The 22,380-nt window shown below is 35.3% G+C and overlaps 2 protein-coding genes and 1 non-coding gene across 9 annotated transcripts in view; 2 read left to right on the top strand and 1 right to left on the bottom strand.

Moving 5' to 3' along the window:
- BNIP2 (BCL2 interacting protein 2) overlaps positions 1-17,440 on the top strand; it is a 223,338-nt gene extending 205,898 nt beyond the window's left edge. For 3 of the 6 annotated variants that reach the window (XM_044925070.2, XM_044925068.2, XM_044925069.2), the window contains exons 2-11: positions 547-653; positions 1,547-1,614; positions 2,088-2,264; positions 4,033-4,209; positions 6,978-7,080; positions 7,659-7,790; positions 9,184-9,270; positions 9,391-9,489; positions 10,229-10,264; positions 12,858-17,440. In XM_044925070.2, the coding sequence (XP_044781005.1) occupies positions 604-653; positions 1,547-1,614; positions 2,088-2,264; positions 4,033-4,209; positions 6,978-7,080; positions 7,659-7,790; positions 9,184-9,270; positions 9,391-9,489; positions 10,229-10,264; positions 12,858-12,909 (981 nt within the window). In that variant the 5' untranslated portion in view covers positions 547-603 and the 3' untranslated portion in view covers positions 12,910-17,440. Of the gene's footprint in view, positions 1-546; positions 654-1,546; positions 1,615-2,087; positions 2,265-4,032; positions 4,210-6,977; positions 7,081-7,658; positions 7,791-9,183; positions 9,271-9,390; positions 9,490-10,228; positions 11,773-12,857 lie in introns of those variants that run through there. The other 3 variants (XR_006542806.2, XM_044925071.2, XM_044925067.2) reach the window with 3 other exon arrangements.
- Positions 17,441-18,581: 1,141 nt separating this feature from the next.
- GTF2A2 (general transcription factor IIA subunit 2) overlaps positions 18,582-22,380 on the top strand; it is a 33,800-nt gene continuing 30,001 nt past the window's right edge. Inside the window, exon 1 of one of the 2 annotated variants that reach the window (XM_006072336.4) lies at positions 18,582-18,734. The gene's annotated coding sequence lies outside the window, so the exon portion shown is untranslated. The remainder of the gene's footprint in view (positions 18,735-22,380) is intronic. The other variant, XM_006072337.4, reaches the window with a different exon arrangement.
- Positions 20,443-20,568, bottom strand: LOC112577875. The gene has a single exon (XR_003102077.3). It is a non-coding gene; the product is annotated as a small nucleolar RNA SNORA19 (small nucleolar RNA).

Genomic DNA, 22,380 nt, shown 5'->3' with positions numbered 1-22,380 from the left:
GCCCTCTTTAAGTGGCTCAGAAATCGTGGCATTGGAACTATGGAGAAATAAATATAAGAGACAGCACACCACTTGGGCTCTGCTGAATTAAGAGTATAAATGTTAGTTACTAGTGTTCAATTTCCAGAATTAACCTCTCTCCAAAGGACAGAGAATTTGATGATGGGTCTAGAATAGAGAATATATTTAGTTTTATTATTTGTGTCCCTCAGCCGCAAAATTGCTTTTCCATAATTCACAGTACCTAATAAATGGTAAATCATTTCCTGGACACACACATGCATGTATACATGTGGAATAAGTACTTCACTCCACAGCACCCTTATCACAAACGGTAATTTCTAGAATATATATACTCTGACTCTTCTAATTCTTGGGGTGGGGGAGGGGAATGGAAAGTAGTAGTTGCAACCCACTAAATTTATTTCATGACTGGGGTGGAAGTATGAACTCCAATATAAGATTATTGCATCTTTTCAACGGATAATGTGGAAAATAAGCCTATGAAATTTTTTCTTTCTCTCTCTTTTCTTTTTTCTTTAACAGGATTTTGGCACTGTCGATTATCAGGAGTTTGTAGTTGACATTGAGTCCAGACTGAGGATGGAGGGGGTAGAACTTAAGGAAGAATGGCAAGATGAAGATTTTCCAATGTGAGCAATGTTTTTAAATGAAAACAAATTCAAAACAGAACTTCACTACTTCTTTACTGAGGTGTCACTTACTAAATGAATATTGATCGGACTCCTTAAAGAAACCCAGTGTTGCAAAATGTTCATTTAGGACTAGTAATAGAGTCTTCAGGATTTCTAGAGGAAGATGGTCTTTAGAAGCCTGCAGGAATTATTAAATTTTATGCTTTTATTTTAAGACAAAAACTTGTTAAATTAGACAAGGAAAGCTTTCTATATTATCCGGTGAGCGACCGTGACACATTTGTGTTTGTGTTTACAATTCTGTCGGCACTGGTTAGGGTAAGAGAAAGAGAGCAAAGGCAGACCATATGTTTAAGGGATCCATGCCATTTTGGTCAGAAGACCATCTCAGTGCATAAGAAGATTACTTTGCAGTTGGAATAGGAACAGCTGGTGGAGAGTACTGAGTCATTGCATAGCACAGCATGATAATCATAATATAGAAATGCTGAGCTCAAAAACATACAATTGTCATTTTCATATTCCCATTGTAAGTGACAGTTTAGCTTCATCATACATTGTATTGTACATCCTATTAAATTCATGCATTTGAAGTATATTCATTTTGTAAAGTAATGATTTTTTAAATTTGTTTTGTAGTTGTATTTAAGAGCTGTTACATAGGGATTATATACCTACTTATATGTGTTACTTATATAGATATGTAAATCAATTGAGACAGTTTGAAATTTTTCTTTAACAGTAGTTTGTAAATTACTCAAGCTTAAAGAAACATTGCTTTATTCAGTTTTCCACATAATTGTTTCTATAAGCTATTTTAATAGATCTTTGAATGTCAAAAGATTTATTTTTTTAATTTCTGGGTTAAAAATTATGTCTGTGTGTTTTAGACCTTTACCAGAAGATGATAGTATTGAAGCAGATATATTAGCTGTAACTGGACCAGAGAGTCAGCCTGGTAAGAACTTGACACTTAGAAAATAGACTTTTATCTGTGGTATTTCTTTCTAACACACTTTGTCAAGATATAAAATATACTCAGTTCTTGTTCCATCATAGGGTGCCAAAGGGTAAGTTGACTGTTTAGGAAAGCATTTTTGGAATGCTTTGGAATACTTTGCAAAAACATACCCTTGGGTTTTAGAAATTTTGATCATGAAGGAGAGAGGGAAGATGATTTTTAGTAGTAAATAGTGACTGTAAGTTCTGCTTCTGTTTTTTAAAAAGGCATATCCTTGCTGGGATGTGTCAGCTTGGTGTGATACAGAAGCAGTAGTGATCAAAGTCCAAAATTTGTAAGTAAGGGCTTTGGAATTGTTTAATGAATGTTATTTTCTCAAGAATAAAGTGATTAAAGTTCCCTTATTCGATTTATGGATCTAAGCATTTTTTTCTAAATATATCTTTGGTTTTTCTTTTTAACCATTCCAGGCTCACTAGAAGTTAATGGCAATAAAGTGAGAAAGAAACTAATGGCTCCCGACATTAGCCTAACTCTGGACCCTAGTGACGGCTCTGTGTTGTCAGATGATTTGGATGAAAGTGGGGAGATTGACTTAGATGACTTAGATACGCCATCAGAGGACAGTAATGAATTTGAGTGGGAAGGTAGGTGTTTCATTGATTTTACCTGACCTTTGTTAGTGATTGTGTTCATGTATATTCATAGTGGCATTTTCACTTGACCATGAAACCAACTAAAATCAATGATTAAGGGATTTTATTGAAATAAGATGTTATCAATTCTAAAGTTCATGTATAGGTTGTAAAGATATAAAATTTGGCTAATGTTGAATATTATGGCTTTCCAAACTGTTTATAGTAGATTACATGTGGCTTTATTTTGTTTTAATTGCCCAGTGCTATAAAGTTATGTCTTTCCATTTTGCTTCCAAATATTGCTTGATAATTACAGCGTGTTCTTTTATTCAGTGGATCAACCAAGAGGGAAAGCACTGAAAAACATATTTTAGGGAATTCTTAAAAGTAGTTAAGAATCTGCAGAGAGGGAGTTCTATAGGGAGGGTTTAGAGGTGTGTTTTTTGAGGTGTTTTTTTTTTTAGTGGGTTCATCTGATAGTGCTGCACTTTGTAAATGACCAACTTGAACTAATGTGGTCTCCTTGACTCCACTCTTAGATTTGTTATCATTAGCTATTTGGAATTGAAAGGAATTGGCATGTGTTTTGCTTTGCATGCTTCCTTTAGTTAGATAATTGCTGTCTAGTATCTTTGTAGTTGGGAATAATTTATATATACATATTTCATCTTTTAAGTGACTTTTGGTTCCAAGCAAAAGTTTAGCACTAGGTATGTTATCCGCGGTTAAGAATAAGATTCTTAATGTACTTTATCTTTTGTTCTTTTTTCTTCCCCATTTTACTGGTTCAATAAGCAATCCAGTAGTAAACAATATTTTATAAAGATACTGAAATCGTGTTCTGCCTATGTGTTTTGTCTCTTCTTTCTTTAACGCTGCTGTAGTCATTTCCTGGAAGGATATTTTCCGTTAACAACTTTGTCTTGGAAACAAACAACTAACATACAGTAGGTTTCCCCTTCCCCCATCTCTTGGTAAGGACTGTGATACTAAAATTTTGAAATTCATTACATCATGAAAAATCAGCTAAAATGCAACCTTAAGGTGTAAATCATACCTGATCACTGGTGCTTGTGCTTTGGCTAATGTCAATTTAAAACAGACTTTTGCATGTACACTTTGGAATATTATCAAATAATTTTCTGCTTTATGAAACTGATCAAATGAGAAGTAACTATTGACTTGTTAACCACTTTCTATCTGGTATTATAATGTTTGGGGAATAATTTATGTGTTCAACAACAAAAAACACTCGCCCCCAGTGAGTTGCTTTAGTTACTATAGTGGTAACTATCTGTCAAGGACAGTGTTGTCAACAGAATCTGCAAATTGTAGATGTACATTGTACTGCAGTTAGGTCCTCTGTGAATTAAGCAATACAAAAAAAGTTAAAGAACTATGATTTCCAAAAATAAAATGGCCTTATATCAAGAGTAAGCCTTTTCCTCTATTATGGAAGAAATATTTAAAATTCCACAAACAGGGAACTCTACTCAATATTATGTAACAACCTAAATGGGAAGAGAATTTGAAAAAAAAAAAAAATAGATACATGTATATGTATAACTGAATCACTTTGCTGTACATATGAAATTTTCACAACATTGTTATTCAATTATATCCCAATATAAAATAAAAAGTTAAAAAATATTCCACAGAAGTTATAATAAAAAATATTCTCTGAACAGTCTAATTGGATAGTAAAGTGGTTAACATGTAATTTGATTTTCATTGTGTAAGTAACAATCTGTGATTCAAAAATCTTTTATTTTGACAGATGATCTTCCAAAACCCAAGACTACTGAAGTTATTAGGAAAGGCTCAATTACTGAATATACAGCAGCAGAGGAAAAGGAAGATGGACGACGCTGGCGTATGTTCAGAATTGGAGAACAGGACCACAGGGTTGATATGAAAGCAATTGAACCCTATAAGAAAGTTATCAGCCATGGAGGTAAGAGTTACCAAAGATTTTTCAGATTTTTTTAATACGCTATCAGATATCTGAATGCTTAGAGAATCTTTCCTTTGAGATATTAACATAATTTTGAAAGTATAATAAACATTGTGTCCTTTTAGAAATGTAACAGGCTTGAAGTAAAAGAATAAAACATTTAAAAATTGTTAATATACACATACAATAAGTTCCAAAAGTATAAGAGTATACAATGAAAACTATCTCCCTCCACCCTTATCCCTAAACACCCTTAAACTGTGACTTAACACTCTCCTCTTTTTATCCATTTATACCCCAATACTTTGGCCACCTGATGTGAAGAGCTGACTCATTTGAAAAGACCCTGATGATGGGAAAGATTGAGGGCAGGAGGAGAAGGGGACGACAGAGGATGAGATGGTTGGATGGCATCACCGACTCGATGGACATGGGTTTGGGTGGACTCCGGGAGTTGTTGATGGACAGGGAGGCCTGGCGTGCTGCGATTCATGGGGTTGCAAAGAGTCAGACACGACTGAGCGACTGAACTGGATTGAATTTATATGGAGTAAAATACTCTAATCCTTTGTTTTCTTTTTGCAGTCTTTGCAAATTCCTTTTTTAATTTTCCATATTCATTGAGAGAAAACTGACATGTAACATTGTATATAAGTTTAAGGTATAAAATATGTTGATTTGATGCATTCTGTATTGGGAATGATTGCCACCATAGCATTTGTTAACACTTGCATCACATCTCATAATTACCAGTTCTTATTTGTGGTGGGAACATTTAAGGTCGAGACTCCCCTTTTAGCAACTTTTAAGTACATGATAGATATTGTTAACTGTGTTATCTGTTGTCACCATGTGGTACATTAGTCCCCAGAAATTACTCATCTTCTGACTGGAAGTTTGTACTTTGACTGTTATTTCCCCTTTTATCCCATCTCTGGTAATCACCGTTCTAATCTCTGTTCCTGAGAGTGTAGATATTTTAGATACAAATGATAGAGTATTTATCTTTCTTGTTTCATTAGAAATGCTCTAATCTTAAGTGTATGATTCACTGAGTTTTGACAAATGCCTATATAACCATATATACTCATATAATCTACACCCTATAGACAGACAGAACATTTTCATTGCCCCAGAAAATTCTCGGGTGCTCCCTCTCAATGAATACCCTCTCTGCAGTAACCACCATTGTAATGCCTACCCCATGGTTAGTTTTGCCTGTTACAAAATTTCCTGTAACTGGAATCACAGTTTACACTCGTCTGCTTTCACTCAGCATAATGATTTTGACATTTATCCTTGTTGTTGCATGTATCGGCAGTTCATTCCTTGTTACTGCTGATTTGTTTATCCATCTCTATTTTGATGGGCCATGTGAGATTTTTCCAGTCTGAGCTATTATGATTAAAACTGCCGTGAGCATTGTTGTACAAGTCTTTGCGCTTATAAATACAACCTGGCCCTTTAAAATATGATTCTTAATTTACCTTAAAACTGTGAACAAATCACATAGCTTTACCACAAAGTAGAGAATTCATTCTGCATTTTTATGGAACACCTACTTTGTGTATTTCTGGAATATACAAATATAAGGCTTGGTTCCTTAAGAAATTTACAAGTCAAATAGGAAAAGCTGTGAAGTACAGCTATAATTTCTATCATTCTGACTGTCCTGTATGTAGAAGTTTGCATAGTCACTCTTTAAATAGCACCAGAATGTTACTCTGTAGATCCTGTCATATAACCTGAATTCCTCCTAATGCAGGACAAGGTGCCACATAGGTCAAGCAGATTGGTTTTTTCACATAGTCATTTCTGCTTAATTTACTCTCTGCCAAATGCTTTCTCCTGCTTATTTCTATGGTCTTCATTCATTTGAAAACAAATCACTTGAATGTTTGCAGTTGCATTATTCTGCCTAATTTAGTCTTACGCAGTGAAGAAAACAGGATAATATGGATCAGGAAGTCCACAGATTATGTATTAATTCAGCTCCATTCATTGGAAGCAAGTTGTGAGACCTACCTCATGGTTTAAACCTAATATTTTTGAGACATAGCACTTTATTTAAGAGAAAATAGTAATTAGGGCCATTTTGTCCTACCGAGTTACTGCAGTGTGTTTTGTGACTAAGGGGTTAAGAAAGGCGGTGAAGATTCTGACGGAGCGTTCAAGCTTTTCAGTGCATGTTTGTAAACAACAGGAATGAGAGTTAAAGCAGAAATACTTGTTGCTGGTTTCAGCTTAATACCTATTATAATTAAAACATTTACATTTTAGAGATTATAATTAAAACATGTTTTAGTGCTGTTTTTCTTCACTTAGTCTTATATCAGAGATACAATCTTTTCTTACTTTGTAAGACCCTAAAAGCTACAAAATGCTAGACATCACTGAATGTGAAACTATTTTTACATTTACTATTTACATGTAAAAAAAAGTTGCATAAGAATGTTTTATTGCAGATGTTGTATATTCTTGGATTATATCATTCTGTCTACTTGATAAAATAGGGCTGGCTTTCTGAGTATGCTAATTTAAGTGGGTTTCTGGTTTATATGGCCACCATTTCCTCATCAAATTTTATTGTTTTTGAGAAGAGAGGATTTAAAGATCTTTGTAAGACGATACAAGGTCAGACCAATGACAGCAAAAAATATACTTTTTGATTCAGAAATGTGTGGAACATAAACCACTATAATTTATCAACTATAAATGATATCCCCTGTAAAGTCTTCAGAGTATAATCATGCTGGTTTCTTTTTCAGGGTATTATGGAGATGGATTAAATGCCATTGTTGTATTTGCGGTCTGTTTTATGCCTGAAAGTGGTCAACCTAACTATAGATACCTGATGGACAATCTCTTTAAGTAAGTAGATCATCACAATATTTGGAAAGAACTGAGTAAATCAGATCTCTAGTTTAAGAAAGTGCACTTTATTTAGCTAGGTAAAAATTGTAAATATCCTGGTTCTGGTTCCTTAAGTCTGTTATTTGACATTCTGAAACTATTCCAACTCAATAGAAGAATTGTCATTTTAAAACTGGAAGGGATATTACAGATTATTTGTTCCAACTTCTTTATTTTACATTTAAGGACACATTAAGTGCTTTATTGTGGGAAATTTCAAACATATACAAAGGTAGAGAGAAGTATATATTAAATCTTTGTCTATCACCCACTTCCACAATTATCAGTTTATACATTATTCCCATAAATACTTCCCTCATGATATAATTTTGAAGCAATACCTGCAAGTATTTATCATCTATAAACATTTCAATGTGTATTTCTAAAAGAAAGTTTTTTTTTTTTTCTTTAAATGGCAATAATACTAATAGAGTTTTGAATTTTTGCTTTCAGTGAAGGACAGGGAAGGGAATTGTGTTATTTGGATAAACCTGGTTTGGTTCTGCATAGCAGTGTTTAAGACTTTATTTTTATAGGTATGTTATTGGCACTTTGGAGCTGTTAGTAGCAGAAAACTACATGATAGTTTATTTAAATGGTGCAACAACTCGGAGAAAAATGCCCAGTCTGGGATGGCTCAGGAAATGCTATCAACAAATTGATAGAAGGTATTGTAAATACAAGTTAAAAGCTAGTCTGAATAAATTTTATAATGTCCTTATTAGTTTAAAATTTATTTTCTGTTACCATTTACAGGTACCATGTATCTACTTTATAAATTACATTTACTAATTTCATAGCAAGTTTCTATTTTCAGACTTACAAAATTGCTCTTTATTTCTTCTTTTGTTCCACATCAGACATTTTCCTATAGTTCATATTTTGGGAGAGGATGGGGAATTCAGTACATTTCCTATTTTATTACATTCTGGGTTTTGCTTCATTTATAGTGCTTAGTTGAAGAAGGAAATGGCAAACCACTCCAGTTTCTTGCCTGGAAAAGTCCATGGACAGAGGAGCCTGGTGGGCTACAGTCCATGGGGTCGCAAAGAATCGACCACGACTGAGCACATAGTGCTTACTGTATTTCGTTATTTATGATGCTTATTTATCTGTAATCTTTCTTTGGAGTGAGCTCTAGAATTGTATTCTTCTGAGAGTCGTGCATGCTAATAGAAGGAATTTTGATTCTCTCTTTGGTTTGATTTGACCACAGCTAATTCAGAGTAGTTTAATCAACTCAGGTCTATGAATAGGTTTCTCTTCATACAGGAACATGACATTGGCTGGTTCATGTAATTTTTTAATGTTTAATGATTATGATAAGTGTAAACTATAACAATAAAACAGCAGTTTTCATTTCATCATTTTAAGTTGTCTGGGATAATGCATTTAACTTTTAATCAGAATTTTAGACTTGGTGTTGGCGGTGGTGGTTTAGTCACTAAGTGGTGTCAGACTCTTGCAACCCCACATGGGCTGTAGCCCACCAGGCTCCTCTGTCCATGAGATTCTCCAGGCAAGAATACTGGAGTGGGTTGCCATTTCCTTCTCCATTTAGACTCCACAAGAATACATTAGATCTGATTCATGTTGCCTGTTGCCTAGGTGATTTCCCCTCTCATCTTTCTGCCTGCCCAGTGCCTTTCATGTTGTTGAAGAAATCAGTAACAGTTTCCCCTCATTCCTGAGAAATGAAAAGAGCTTACTTTTGTATTCATCATTGACCTCTACCCCTGACTGACAGAGTCCTGAAGACAAGTTGTATACTAGGAGACATTTAATAACAGGCTATACTGTGAAAATAAATATGAATGAAGTAGAATTAATTTCATGGCAGTGGGAAGGGCCATTTCAATTTAGGAGTGCTTTTTGTTTTATCTTTTGTTGTCTTTAGTAATATATCTAAATGACAGCTCTTGAATGAGGGTTTTTTGTTTGTTTGTTTGTTTGTTTTTCAGTTTTTTGTATAGACTTACAAACTTATTGATGACTTAGCTTTTCTTCTAGCATTAGAATTTGTAGAGTTTTTTCAAACTTTTTTTTTTTTTTTAACTCCAGGTTACGGAAAAACCTAAAATCTCTAATCATTGTACATCCCTCTTGGTTTATAAGAACACTTCTGGCTGTTACAAGACCTTTTATTAGGTAATTTTCTGAGAGCCATTAACTCAAAAAAAAAAAAATCTACAAACTCTTTGTATGAATGTTTTGTCAATTCTGTTGGTCAAAAATATTAAGGTATTTATCTTTATTTTTTTTCTATAGCTCAAAATTCAGCCAAAAAATTAGATACGTCTTTAATTTGGCAGAACTAGCAGAGCTTGTCCCCATGGAATATGTTGGAATACCAGAATGCATAAAACAGTATGTTGTGTTTTATTTATTTCATTGTATTTGGATCTTTATATTTTAATATACAAGAGGTAAATATTTCAGCATCTATTCTTTCTCCCTTCATATATTATAAATATTTTGTAACTGCTCTTTTTTTAATAACGAAGAAAAGGGGGAAGAAGACACTTTTTAACACCTACCTTTTAAGTCACTGTTTTCTTTGGGCTATCAGTTGAAGTAGGAGAAATTGTTTCTGGTTTGGTTCATTTATAATTTTAAAGACTAGTGACAGTCTAAGAGATGATTCTTGATTGGCCAGTACTAAAGCACATTCTCCACACCTGAACATGCTGCTCTTTAAATTTAAGTAAGCTCATTATGGCATCGAATAATCATATTACTAGGGAAATAAAATATATTTATATCAGTCTAACCTTGATACTTTTCAGTGGCTGTAATTTGTTCTATTTACCAAATTTACTTACGTAACTTCTAGAAGGACTTAGCAGAAGGCTGTTAACATAAATACTTGAGTATCGCAGTGCTATAATATAGAAAAATGTTTCTTTGTTCTAATAATCTGAGGTTTTAGTTTGTTGAATATATCAACACCACGTTTCTTACATCAGTTCTGACTTTCTATATGGTGTATTAAATATTTTTGCGTTTGCCTACAAACTTGAGTTTATTGTTAGAGCCTTTTTTTTTTTTTAGTTTTTGTTCATCTTCATAACATGTATATTTACTAAAATAACTCTTCCCCACCAAGGTATGAAGAAGAAAAGTTAAAAAAGAAAAAGAAAAGGTATATGCACACCTTGACTGGGTTGCATCTAGACTAGTCCATTTGCATTGCACAGACTAACTCTTCCTTTTCGGTTGGTTAGCTTGTAGACAAAGATAACAGCATTTGTAAATATAAATATACCCCAGGACCCATATATGCAGTGAATCCAAAGTTCCTGCTGCTGAGTGTGGCTTGGATTCTCTCTACATAGAAAATAAAGACCAGTTAGAAAATAAAGGCCACTTAATAATACCAGTTAGAAAATAAAGACCACGTCTCCTTCCTCCTTTTGGTATAAATAACAGATGGTAAATTCCTAAGAATGCTCTTTGAAATATCAATTACTTATAATACCTTACCAATTTGTGCTTTTGAAATATTTATGTTCTTTTTTAATATATCAGATTTCCCCCCTGGGGTTGATAATTATATTTACAATGCAGATATTCTTTGGCTAACCAACATTGATTTCCTTGTATGCTTAAACAATGGCCTGCTAACTAGTCAAATTCTCCATGTGATAAAATACCTAAAAGTTCAATATACCATTTGATAGTTAAACACTCTGCTTTCCATCTTTAATTTAATTTTGAATACTTCTGCTTTGAGCATAACAGACTGTCATCTGTTAATATGTTAGCATAGAAGATGAAAGGCAAGGGTATAAATTAGTACTATTTTATATAGTAATTTAGAAAAGTACAGGATTTAGATCTGACTTGTTAATGGATTTTTAAAATATTGACAATTAAATCAGCAAAACAGATTCATACAATCTTTCATAAGAGTTAAGGCGTGAGATTTATTTATTATTTGGACCACTGTGAGGAATTAAAGCTGAAATATCCTTAACTTCACATTTAACTTCAAACACATTTTGGTTCTGTTGATGAGCAAGAATTCAGTTGACCACATGATCAAATCATAGCTTTACATTTGACATATGACATATGTCATATGTCACTTTACATTTCTACACATACATATGACACTTTACATTTCTATATGACACTTTACAGCTAAAGATTTTTAGATAGAGATAAGAACAATGATTTTAGATCTTGCTCATTTCTCACTCCTCTCAGGGCATTGGTGTGCACTTGCCAGACAACTGGCTGAAATATAGTCTGTAATTATAGAATATTTTGAAGGCAGCTGCTTCATAGATTTCAAGATGAATTGCCTTTGTGGATGAAATCTGCTGTGTTGTATCTTTTTACAAAATTCTTAGTTAAGTAACTTAGGCACCAGAAAAAAAGTGGAATTGTACTTTTTATTTAAATGTATTGTTTGAAACTTACAAGTACTCTTTTTATCTTGACTTTTTTTAAACTTTTGTTTTATTTAACCTTAAATAGAATCATTACATGTATCTTTCAGGCACTTCTTAGTTTTTGTACAAAGTTTCTTTAGCCTTGAAAAATAATCCTTGTCAGCTTGAAAATGACAACATTCAAGTTTAAAAATAGAAGGGCATGTTTTTAATATCAAATTAACAGAAGCTACCTGTGGGGAACTTACTCAAGGTAAAATCTCTATAATGAGTACTGGTGATAGGAAGATTCAGAGCTAAGTGTGCTTAAATATAGCAGTTTTAGATGTGGGTTTCAAACAACACAGTGTAAGTGTAGCCAGATAGATGTTGACTGTTAAAATGTTTGAACAGAGTTTTAAAATAAAGCAATTATGAAATTAGTTCATACTGATATTTCAGATGTTGAAAAGATTGATGTATATATTGCATGCCTTATCAAGAATATGTACCTTTCAAATTTTTGATACCAGTATAACTAATATTTTTAAATGTTGTTAATCTGGCTTTACCACAGGCCAAGGCTTTGGTCATAGTAATAGAAACAAGTGTGAAAAGTATCTTCATATATCATACCAAGATGTTTTAAACTCCATCAGTGATTCAAAGTACTACAAATAAAAACATACAAATATAATAGTTATAAATTGTTGTACATTATCTGTGAAGGGTTGTCTGTAAGTTTCTTGTGGTTAATTACATAAACTCCTAATTTTTAATCTACATCTAGATATTTCTGATTATTAAATTCTGTGACTTCTTACTATCAAGATAAATGAAAAGCATTCAAATTCTTAGTATACCAGTAAAATTCTGGAGAATAATTATGGCATCCATAAATATGTACTTTCATCACTGAACTTAAAAATACAAATTGATCAGTTGGTGGCAGTTGTGGCATTTAAATATATCAGTTAACAAAATAGTTTTTGACAAGTTATTTTTCCTGCCACTCAGATCACTTAGCTCCCTGCCCCAGCCATGTTACAGTTCAACATCTTAATATGCCTGTTGTAATTTGAACTTCTAATAAAATTTATGTGCATTTGTACATGAAGTATCTTATTCTTAGGAAAAAAACAGCAGCAGCAGTCACATTCTTGCCAGTGTCCTCTTGCCTTTAAAAGTTATCTTTTCCTGGTTGGGAGAATGTTTGGTAACCTTTTTACTATGTCTGCTTCTTTGCAAAGCTTTGTTTTTAACAGAATAATAATCTATGGTAAAATTTGTCATTATTTTTAAAAAGAAAATTGATCATTTGCTGATAACTTATTATCTGTATTATTTTTCATTAAACAGAGTTGATCAAGAGCTTAATGGAAAACAAGATGAACCGAAAAATGAACAGTAAGTTTGGCATCTAGTCCAAACACAACTGAAGAATGTGCTGATGAAGCAGTGCTTTTTTGCATTTATAATGCATTTATTGGTCCTGATTTTTATGTAACCTGTTACAGAATTGACTTGACTTTTTCGTAATGGACTTTTGTATAAGGGACTGTTCACTGCTGTGTTGGTTTGCAGATCTCTTGAATTTAGTTCTGTACTAGCTAATTATATTGTAATCATTTTATATTTTATATTGCTAAATAGCAGAGAACCACACTTTATATAAAGCAATTTTTGCATTTGTTTGTTAAATGATGCATTTTCTTCAGTAAAATATTTATATGCCTAAATGGAAAAAGGAAAGAGATAATATATATTTTTATGTTTTTGAGCAATATTTTTTAATGTATACCTTTCTTGTGGACAAATATGCAGGTAAATAAGACCATGATTTTTTTAAAGTGCATGTTAGAAGTTTTGTTTTTGTAAATGGTTAAATATACTTCCTGGGTCACTTCGAAAATATGCTTATAAGGTGAGGGACAATTAAACTGGTTTTCATGAGTATTCAAAGGTCGTGTACATAATCTAAATAGATTAGTACCATTCTGAACATTTTTCTCACTTAACATTTATTGTTTCTTAATTCAGACACAAATATAAGTATATCGCGCACTTTTTTTTTTAAAGACAAATCAAAAAGCCATTTCTAGAATTAGAGAATTTAAAGAGGTTAAGAATTGGAGTTTGTGTATATATATGTATATTTTGGACATTTTATCTTCTGGCCAAAAGTCAACACTTCATAAAAATGTTAGGTTTGTTCACTAATGTGAAATAAGCTGTGTGTCCAGGATATCACTCTTATGAATTTGTGTGAGTGCAGTGTAATAGTTAGAGAATGTGATGAGTTACTCGCTGTCACATCTTCTCTTTAGAAAACAGGGCTGCTTTTTTAACTGCGTTCAATGTGGGCACTTTACCAAAACACTTTCCTATCAGGTGTTCGACCTAGTTAGATGTGGTGTGTTTTCACATTTTCTGTTAAATTGTGTTGACAGTACTGTAAACTAAGTTATTTTGTAAGTCTTAGAGCATCATCATACTGTGGTGTTGTGGATGACTCATTTGGTGTAAGCATATAAACTCCTTGTTTAATTTGGTAAGTACCTCTACATTGAAATTGTACTTATGCCCCCAGGTAGAACTTAATTACCCACAAAATCATCCAGAAGCAACAGATTGGTCTAATATACTTGTGGGACTCATATATTTGGTGAACTCAGTACTTGTCTAATTTAAGGGTCATACCATACTCCAGCCCTTCACATAAGGTAATTTATATGAAAAGAGTAGTGAAATTGAGAAGAATGAGAGCTAAATCTTCAAGCTTTATTCTATCCTAGATTGGCTTTTATCATTACTGTTTTCAGTATAAACTTTTCTATTACAGAAGAGAATTTCCTTTACTCTTTGTCCTCTCCACTCATAAACTTGACATGCTAACCCAAGTGCTATTTTGAGAGAGGCTGGAGGATTCCCAGGATGAGACTCTTCCCTCAGTAGCCTTCTGACTTGACTTGGATCCAGCAGCTGTAGGCAGATCCTGAACTATCATCATTACAGTGACTAAAACCAAAACCATATTGCTTGCTCAGATCTTAGAAATACTTTGTGTTGCAAATGCAAACTAACAATTTAGGCATTCCTTCTGAATTTATTACGTGAGAATTATGAATAAAGGATCATACTGAATTTATTTGTGATTAGAGTGTATATTTGTAGAGTGCTTTAAGTGATTTTTTTTCATCTGAAAAGTAGTTTCAAACTGGGCTGAGCTTTTTAATATGTGACTTTCCTCCCCACTTAGTACCCAGTTCTTCAGTTTCAGCCTGTTACTGTTGATTGACTTTTGCTTTCACAAGCATTGTTCCTGACTATAGATACAACTTGTTGCAAAAGTGGTGCATATTCCTACTCTTTTTTTTTGAAGGAGAGGTAGCCTATATTCTATTAGAACATTAAAATTCAGAGGGAATGTGATATAAGCAAAGGGGTGTGCTATCAATCACTAGATTTAAAAGAATACCTGTTCTAACCTATACCTTAATGGAATCTGGTCCAGGGACATGCCCTATAATGTTTCATAACTATGAGACTGAAGATCATAACATGTAGGCTAGAGGAAAAGTATTTATTAAATTTGTTATTTATAAATAGTAATGTGACTGTGTGACATTTTCCCTGTATCATTTAATTTTAATTTTCCATTACTGATTAGGGTAAATAGATAGAATTGTGTTTTATCTTTCTGCTGGGATCATGGATTTAACTTGTTTAATTTGATGCTTCTGTCACTATTTTTTGTTGTGTTTGAGTTTGGAGTGTCTCTTTTTTTAGTCAAAAGTTTCTCATAAAGTAATTTGTGTTTCTTCTTGGACATATTCCTTATTAGCACCAAGGGTAGTCAATATATTGATCCCACAATTTAAGCTTAATAGTCTTTTTAACTGGGGGTGGGGGGATATGTGAGGATATATGATTCTAAGTAGGGCCTAGGGATAAAGTTAGTTGTTCTCTAAGATGCCACTGAATGTGTCCTTGTTAAGGGAAGTACTATATATGGCAGCTGTTGGTACCATTTTTTGTATCAAGCAGGAATTTACAGAATATTGCAGGCTACATACAGAATACATGAATAAGGAGACTGGAGTGAAGGGTGCAAAGGCTGGTAATACCTCCAATGAGAATGCATATTTCCTTCTGCTTGCTTTCTTTGTCTCTTCATACAGAAGCAAGTTTAAATAGGGAATGTTGGCAGTTACAATGCTCAGGTTAAAATGTAGGGTTATGGGATAGGTTACTTTTGACATTTCATGGCTGGTAAACATTTAATGTATTGTTCCAAAATGGACATTGTTATTTAGTAACTATACTGAATATTGAAATTTGCTGATTGACAGGTTTATATAGGTAGCTAGACTGTCTTTCAGCTGCAATTCCAGAACTTAAAAAGGTAAGGAATCCGCTTTTTTGACAGAGCCTTCTTGTAAATGACTCTGTTACTCTGGCTGTTGTCATGGGAGTGCTCAGGGAATTTGAAAGTGTTTGAATTAATACAGAAGTGGCTTTTTAGATTTCTTCAGTTGACAGGTAAATTAGCATTAGGATCATCAAGTAGAACAGTCCAGTTTCCTAATGAGATTGGAAAGGTTGTACGTAAGGTGACAGCAGTTTGATCCTTTGCCCCATGTTATATGTGGAGAAGTGCTAACATTGCTTAATCAGGAGGAGGAGGAGACAGACTGAAAATAGATAGATATGGCTACCCCATTCTGTTTTTACATGCCTTATGTTTTTTCTTATCCTGTATAGACATTTGAGAAATGGATCACAGATCACAGAAGGGTGGGATATCTAGAAGAACTAACGCACTTAAAAGTTAGACCAAGTACTCTGTTGGGAATAGGGATTGTGGAATTTGAGTTGCTGGCAGAAAGTTAAGGACTTGGACTTGCATGCTTGCATGAGAAGGTCAGCTGGGTAAGAGAAGTGGGAGTTTATTAGTGTTGTAATAGTAAAGAAGAATTACGTGGGGAGCCTTTCACCCTTCTCTTCCTGCCCCAAGATTCTGAATAAATTAGACTCAGATCAGTGATGAGTCCTAGTAATGTAACTTTCCTTTGAAGTTGTAAATGGTAATTGAAACTAATGTGTTGACCGGCAAGGAGTGACACTAAAATTTGAAGAGAACTGTTACTTTGCTGCAGCTATATATGGTAGATCTACCCAATTATGTTTTGAGAACTACTTTAAAAATGCTATGGAAAGTCTACATAAAGCATGTATTTAATACATCATACAACAGAAGAAAATCAAAGGTTTAGTGCTTTCATGATACTAAAGAATTATTATCTCTTTCAGATAGCTAGTTCTATTTTATAAGACATTCTGCAAGAGGTTAAAACATTTGCATTTTGAAATTTTGATACATTTTCACATTCAGTTTAGCTAGGGAGGAACTTGGAAAGTAATGTTAATTAGCTGCTCCACTGCACTTTTTGTATTTGAATTTTCTAAAGTTATGCCCCTTAAACAGTTTTATTTACGTAAACTAGCTAGTAAATATTTGTGATGTTCAGGGCACTGACTTGCACAGACTTTGGGGCACATGGAACACAATTCAGAATTCGTTAAGACACTAATGCACTTTGATAAGTGTATTTCCAGAATTCAAACATTTTTCTTACTCTAAGTTCACATGCTGTCATTTAGACACAGTTAACGTGCTGTGATCATTTTACCACTATTCACATAATGTTGTGTAGCCTAGTGGTCTCCTTTTACAGTGAGGGAGATTCACGTCTAAAAACTGTGTGCAAGATGTTGATGTGGTTGGTCCCTGTAAGAAATACTAGGGTTGGTCTTGATTTATTGATACTAAGATGTAATATTTTCTTTGACTTGTTAGGAATACAGTAACTTGTGTCCTGATTTGTTGCACATCATATTTTTGCAACGTTAATGAATTTAAATAAATTAATTGTAAAGTTTGTTTTTGACTCATTTTATCACATTGTTCTGTCTCCCATTTCACTACAGAAATTTTACAAAGTTTATCTTGCAAGCTTTTCAGATAGTTTTAGACCTTTATTCTTGTTTCTGTACTTTGGGTGCTGCTTCCTATTCAGAGGGGTAAAGAATTCATCCTGCTTTAATTTTAAACATTATCTTAAGGATAATCACACTTCGTATTTCATAGTTTGGAATTAGTTCAGTCATGGGGAATCCACCAGTGACATCAGTTCACTAAGTGGCTGAAAACATAGCATAAATAACCTGTTTACTCTGTGGACCTGCTCAGAGGTTCCAAATGGTAGCACTTGTTTTGCATTTACTCCTCTACTCACTGTTTAGCTGCTTAACAGCAAACAGCTGTGCATGTTCCAGCTTCCTTTGTTCCACAGTTAGGATACCACTTGAGATTACACAATGCGAATATATATTTAAGTATTTGTCTTGTATTAGGCACTGGCACCCCACTCCAGTAGTCTTGCCTGGAAAATCCCATGGATGGAGGAGCCTGTTAGGCTGCAGTCCATGGGGTCGCTAAGAGTCGGGCACGACTGAGCGACTTCACTTTCACGCATTGGAGAAGGAAATGGCAACCAACTCCAGTGTTCTTGCCTGGAGAATCCCAGGGCCGGGGGAGCCTGGTGGGCTGCCATCTATGGGGTCGCACGGAGTCGGACACGTCTGAAGCGACTTAGCAGCAGCAGCAGGCACAAGTTTTAAATACGGATTCTCCCAAATCAAAATACTATATGGTTCACAAACCAAGCGCTTGCTGGGTTAAGTTAATTGCGCACTGTTTTGAATTCTTGCTATAAACTTAAGAGTTTGTCTTCAGTTTACAGGGTCTTCAACAGTATTACGCTAAACACGCTGCAGGCATAAAATGGGACTGCCTTAGATTTTCTAATAGTGTGTCTAATAGTGAAGAACAACCTATAAAGGTATAATTCTTATTCATTATGTAGTGAACCTGGTGAGTTACTCGGGATCTAAGTGGGGTGAGCGATGTAGGCTTGAAAACTGCGGCTCCACGCTCCTCCCTCCGCACCCCCGCCTTCTCAGGCGTGAGTGGATGGCGGGATCGGGAAGGGGCGGGGTTCCTCGGCCCACCCCTGTGTTGTCACTTCCAGGTTCTGCGAGCGCTTCCGGGTCGTCGGCCCACCTCTGCGATCTCTGCTGCGGCGGGAGAGGTGTTCGGGGAAGTAGGTACCTTGGTCTGATCTGGCTTCGCCACTTCTGTCCGCTCCGAGGCGGGAAGCGCCTATTCCCCAGGTACTGGGTGAACCGGCCCGCACTCCCTGCCACTCTCCAGAGCAGGCGTTACGTCGATTGGGTCTTGTGGGAGGGCATTTTCGGCCTCGCCCGTTACCAGTTTCGATGCCTGAATGGTCCCGCGGCGCTCCCGGAATGGGAAGGAAAGGGAGGCGGCCAGGAGCCTTGTTGTCCACCGGGTGCCAAGTAGACAGTCCAGGGAACACGGGGGTTTGGGAGACGGGTCCTCAGCCTAGCACCGTATTTTTAGCCAGGTGAATGTCTTAAAGCCTACAGGGGTGATTTCCCCACCCCTCCCCACCGCAATATCGAGGGGTCGCTTTCTTTAAATGTCTCATTCTTTTGTCTTCGGTCACTTGAAGCCTGCTTTCAAACCCCTTGTGAATTCGTACTAGAATGAATTTAAACTGGATGGTTTACCCAAGAAAGACTAGGACTGCCGGGTTACTTCCGAACGTGGAGCCTTCTACTTTTCTAAACTGCAAAATGGAGTAGTACTAAAATTACGTGGCTCAAATCTAGAAGAATTGAATATATCACAAGCAATTTTTCGGAATCTAAGACTATTAAAGCAAGTAATTTTAAATATTTAAATAACTATTTGTAAAAGTATTTTTTGAGGTATAATAGGCATATAACTTGGAGAAGGAAATGGCAACCCACTCCAGTGTTCTTGCCTGGAGAATCCCAGGGACGGGGGAGCCTGGTGGGCTGCCGACTGTGGGGTCGCACAGGGTCGGACACGACTGAAGCGACTTAGCAGCAGCAGCAGGCATATAACTACATGAGTTTCAGGTGTGCAACATGATTCGATGCTTGTACATATTGCAAAAGGATCACCCCAGTAAGTCTAGTTAGCATCCGTCACCATGGTTGCAAAAAAAGTTTTTTTATGAAGAATCAAGATCTGTCTTGGTAACTTTTAAATATGCAATACAATATTATTAACTCTAGTCATCATGCTGTACCTTATATCCCTGTGATGTATTTTATAATTTATAATTAAATGTTATTAATTTATAATTTTATGATTTATATTTTATAATTGGAAGTTTGTAGTTTCATACATCCTTTTCCCTTACCCCTAATCTTCTATGAGCTTAATTTTCTTTTGTTTCTTGGTTTCCACATGTAAGTGAGACCATGTGGTATTTGTCTTGCTCTAATTTGTTTGACTCGATGTAATTTATTTGACTTGGTGTAATGCCGTCAAAGCCCATTCACATTGTCTCAGATGGCAAGATTTCACTTTTCTAAGTGTCTGAATAATCATCCCATTATATATACCAAACCTTTTTTTATTGATTTATCCATGAATGGACATTTTGGTTGTTTCTGTGTCTTGACTGTTGTAAATAATGCTGCAGTGGAAGACTGTATATCTTTTTGTGTTTGGTTTTTTTAAATTGGAATATAGTTGATATAGTTGTGTTAGTTTCAGGTGTACAGTAAATAGGGTATACGTATATCTACTTTTTTTTTAAGATTTCTTTTCTCATGTAGGTCATTACTGAATACTGAATAGAGTTCCCTGTACTTTACAGCAGGTCGTTATTGTCAGGTTTTTTTACTTTTTTATTTTTTAGATTAAAAACTTATATTTTCTATACAACAAATACTAAAACACCTGCAATGCTTTTTCATTTTTATTAACATGCGAAACCATCACAATGCAAAGAAATACAAAATGTAAGATGAAGCTATTGACTGTTGTCTGAAGATGACAGACAGCAATGGCTAAATTAGTTATGCTGCTCATTCATCTCCAGAGGTTTATTTAGCTCATCAGAAATATCTTTTCTCTTAATATAAAAAATGACAGTGAAATGTGCACTGTTATCAGTTTTACATACAATGGTGTGTATATGTCAGTCCTCATCTCCCAGTATATCACTCTCCCTCATCCCCCTGGTAACTGTAGTTTGTTTTCTACATCTGTGACTCTATTTCTGTTTTGAAAATAAATTCATTTGTACCATTTTTGTAGATTCCACATAGAAGTGATATCATGTGTCATTTGTCTTTGTCTCATTTACTTCACGTAGTATGACAGTCTCTAGGTCCATCCATGTTGCTGCAGATAGCATTATTTTGCTCTTTTATGGCTGTGTAATATTCCATTGTATAAACGTACCACATCTATATTTAGGGTTGCTTCCATATCTTGGCTTTGGTCCCTTGGTCCAGAAAATCCCCTGGAGAAAGGAATGGCTACCCACTCTGGTATTCTTGCCTGGAGAATTCCATGGACAGAGAAGCCTGGCAGGCTACAGTCCATCCGGTCACAAAGAGTCAGACATGACTGAGTGACTAACAGTCTTGGCTATTGTAAATAAATAATGCTGCAATGAACATCGTGTGTGTGCCTACTCAGTTGTGTGACCCCGGGGACTGTAGCCAGCCAGGCTCCTTTGGCCATGAGATTATCCAGGCAAGAATATTGGAGTGCATTGCCATTTCCTACTCCAGGGGATCCTCCCAACCCAGGGATCAAACGCGCTTCTCTTGCGTCTCCTGCATTTGGCAGGCAGAGTCTTTACCATTGCACCACCTGGGAAGCTCCAATGAACACTGGGGTGCATGTATAGGAGTGGGAGTGCTGGATCATATGGTAGTTCTGTATTTAGTTGTTTTTTTGTTTTTGTTTTTTTTTTTAAAGAAGCTCCACACTATTGTCCATAATGAGTACACTAATTTACCTTCCCATCATCAGTGCAGGAGCGTTTCCTTTTCTCCACACCTCTCTAGCATTTATTGTTTCCAGATTCTTTTGCTGATAGTCATTCTGACTGGTGTGAAGTGATACCTCATTTCAGCTTTGATCTGCATTTTTCGGATTTTAAGCATCTTTTTGTGTGCTTCTTGGCCATCTGTATGTCCAGTTTGGTGCTGATGGTTTAGTTGCTAAATCATGTCAGACTCTTGTAACCCCATGGATTGCAGCCTGCCAGGCTCCTTTGTCTAGGGGATTTCCCAGGCAAGAATACTAGAGTGGGTTGTCATTTTCTTCTCCGGGGGATCTTCCCAACCCAGGGATTGAACCCACATCTCTTATGTATTGCAGGCAGTCTCCTGCATTACATGTGGACTCTTTACTAACTGAGCCACCAGGGAAGTCCTATTTGGAGAAACATCCATTTAGATCTGCCCATTTTTTGATTGGGTTGGTTGGGTTTTTTTATGTTGAGCTGCATGAGCTATTTGTGTATTTTGGAGATTAATCTCTCCTTAGTTGTTTCGTTTGCAAATATTTTCTTCCATTCTGTGGGTTGTCTTTTAGTTTTGTTTATGGTTTTCTTGTATAAAAGCTTTTGAGTTTAATTAGGTCTCATTGTTTGTTTTTGTTTTCATTGCTGTAGGGTGTGAATCCCAAAAGATACTGCTGTGATTTATGTCAGAGTGTTCTGCCTATGTTTTCCTCTAAGGGTTTTATAGTATGCAGTCTTATATTTAGGTCTTTATGCTGCATTTTTAGTGTGTGTGTATGGTGTTTGAGAATATTCTGATGCCATTCTTTTACATGTAGCTGTCCAGTTTTCCTGGCACCACTTCCCCCCCTCTGCCCCCTTTTTTTTAGATTCATTTCAGTTCAGTCGCTCAGTCATGTCCGACTCTTTGTGACCCCATGAATTGCAGCACGCCAGGC

This window comes from Bubalus bubalis, chromosome 11, assembly GCF_019923935.1.
Source record: "Bubalus bubalis isolate 160015118507 breed Murrah chromosome 11, NDDB_SH_1, whole genome shotgun sequence".
Classification (NCBI taxonomy): domain Eukaryota; kingdom Metazoa; phylum Chordata; class Mammalia; order Artiodactyla; family Bovidae; genus Bubalus; species Bubalus bubalis.
This window is presented reverse-complemented; position numbering and strand designations above follow the sequence as displayed.